This window comes from Charadrius vociferus, unplaced genomic scaffold (assembly GCF_000708025.1).
Source record: "Charadrius vociferus isolate BGI_N301 unplaced genomic scaffold, ASM70802v2 scaffold147, whole genome shotgun sequence".
NCBI classification, from domain to species: Eukaryota; Metazoa; Chordata; class Aves; order Charadriiformes; family Charadriidae; genus Charadrius; species Charadrius vociferus.
Genome location: NW_009649570.1, coordinates 5840861 through 5842691, shown reverse-complemented (window position 1 = coordinate 5842691; position 1831 = coordinate 5840861). Strand labels below are relative to the sequence as shown.

General features: G+C 41.8%; 1 protein-coding gene across 2 annotated transcripts in view; it reads right to left on the bottom strand.

Moving 5' to 3' along the window:
• BZW1 (basic leucine zipper and W2 domains 1) overlaps positions 1-1761 on the bottom strand; it is a 9279-nt gene extending 7518 nt beyond the window's left edge. For both annotated transcript variants that reach the window (XM_009890173.1, XM_009890172.1), the window contains exon 1: positions 1677-1761. In XM_009890173.1, coding sequence (XP_009888475.1) covers positions 1677-1740 — 64 coding nt within the window. In that variant the 5' untranslated portion in view covers positions 1741-1761. The remainder of the gene's footprint in view (positions 1-1676) is intronic.
• Positions 1762-1831: the final 70 nt, after the last annotated feature.

Below are 1831 nucleotides of genomic sequence, written 5' to 3'. Positions count from 1 at the left end.
AAAAAAAAAAAAAAAAAAGAGAGGCTGAGCTACACACTGGAGGGCAAGTCTTAATACATGCTCCTACAATTCTGTACATTTTACGCCATTACTCATGTTCTGTTTCAGCCCTCTAGGACTCTCAACCTTCTGGACAAAATATTCTGAAATGCTGCATACCATTACCATGTTAGAGCCAACTGACAGTACTTGCTCTTTGGCTATGGAGACCATCCCCTCCTCTTAATATGGAGTCAAATGAGTCTGAAACAATTGCTTTTCCTCAGGTGCTTGGGGGAAATGTAGAAATCCAAGCTAACTCCTTGTTCTTAAATAAACATTAAACGGTGGACTATAATTGCTTATCTATTTACTATCTTTAGTTGTTAAAGCAGAACACATGCTTCTTCGCATTTGAGATACGTCAGTTGATCATAGCCTTGTTTTCACTATGGCTAGGGCATAGTTAATATGGACAAATCCACCTGTTTAACTACAGAAAGCCTTAAATGGAAGACTTCTTCAGCTTTACTCATCTCAATTTGTCCTTAGATTATGCAAACCATGAAAGGAAAAGCTACCAAAGAAGTAGACCTCAGCTGCAAACCTTACTTTTGAGTGCTGTCTGTAACAGCTTAGCCGGTTTCGCTAGCATCTGTTAGCAGCCTTTCTGTAAAGGACATACTAGTGTCCTTGCATTCAATGCAAATATCAACACATTGGTAGTGAAGAGTTGGGTGGAAGTCTGGAAATACTGGATCAGCTATTTTCCAGGACAGATCCATGAAGCTCATTGTTACCGCAGAGCTGCTTAGAAGCCAAACCATGGTTAAATGATTAAAAAGAGACAACAACCCAGAATGCTAGCATTTCATCTGCCAGACAGACTAAATCCAACTCTCACTTCCAACAGTTTCTCAGGGGACTTTAACATTAAAATAGGTTCTGTAAGTCAACATGAACTTCTGAATGACTTAATTACTATTTCAGTATCTACAGCATCCTTAGTGCTGTCCGTTTGAGCTGGAACACTGCTAACATATTAATAAACTAAATGCTGTCCCTACTTCTTCTTAAAGTTTGAGAAAACACCACCAAAATACTGAATTACTTATCACACTTCTTCAGTCATCAACTCTTATTATGGGAGTAACTGTGCACAGAGATATGCACTTGCACATCCCACACTTTGGTGTGCATTTGTTTCAGAGGGGGAGGTGTGTGGTGGTGTGGGTTTGTTTTTTAACTTAAATCAACTATTCTTACAGTATTAAAGGGACAATGCAACTTTTATCCAGCGGCTAACACCGAAATTCCTACTAGGTTAGGTGCTCCTTAGATATATGTATTAACCTGCAACAAGCCTGCGCTGGAGTTCCCCTGGAACTCACAGGCACTAGATACTTCTGCTTTCAGCCTAAACACAGTACGCTTCTAGAACAGCCACCTCTTCAGCCAAGGCCATCTAAGTAAGTTCAGCTACAATTCTTACTGCCAAAGACATTTTATTAGCACAGAGAACATTCTAGCACCCAGAGTGAGCCTCAAGACTTTGTATTTAGTGTGGTCTCATTTAAAAGATTTACAAGAGGAGTATAAAAGCACTAGTTTATTGACAGAAACCGACTTTTTACCAGGCCCCATGCAGCCAGCACTGGCAGCTGGTACCGGCAGTATGCGCACTGCGGCTAACTTACCTCTTTTTCTAGTTTTAAAACGCTGGCCTGATAGCGTCGGTTTCTGCGGCTTTTGATTATTCATAAAAGACACCCTGCAAGGAAGCAGAAACGCACCTCAGGGCGCTGACGACGGGTCCTCCCGGCAGCTGGTTGCGGCCTGGCCTGCCCTGCCC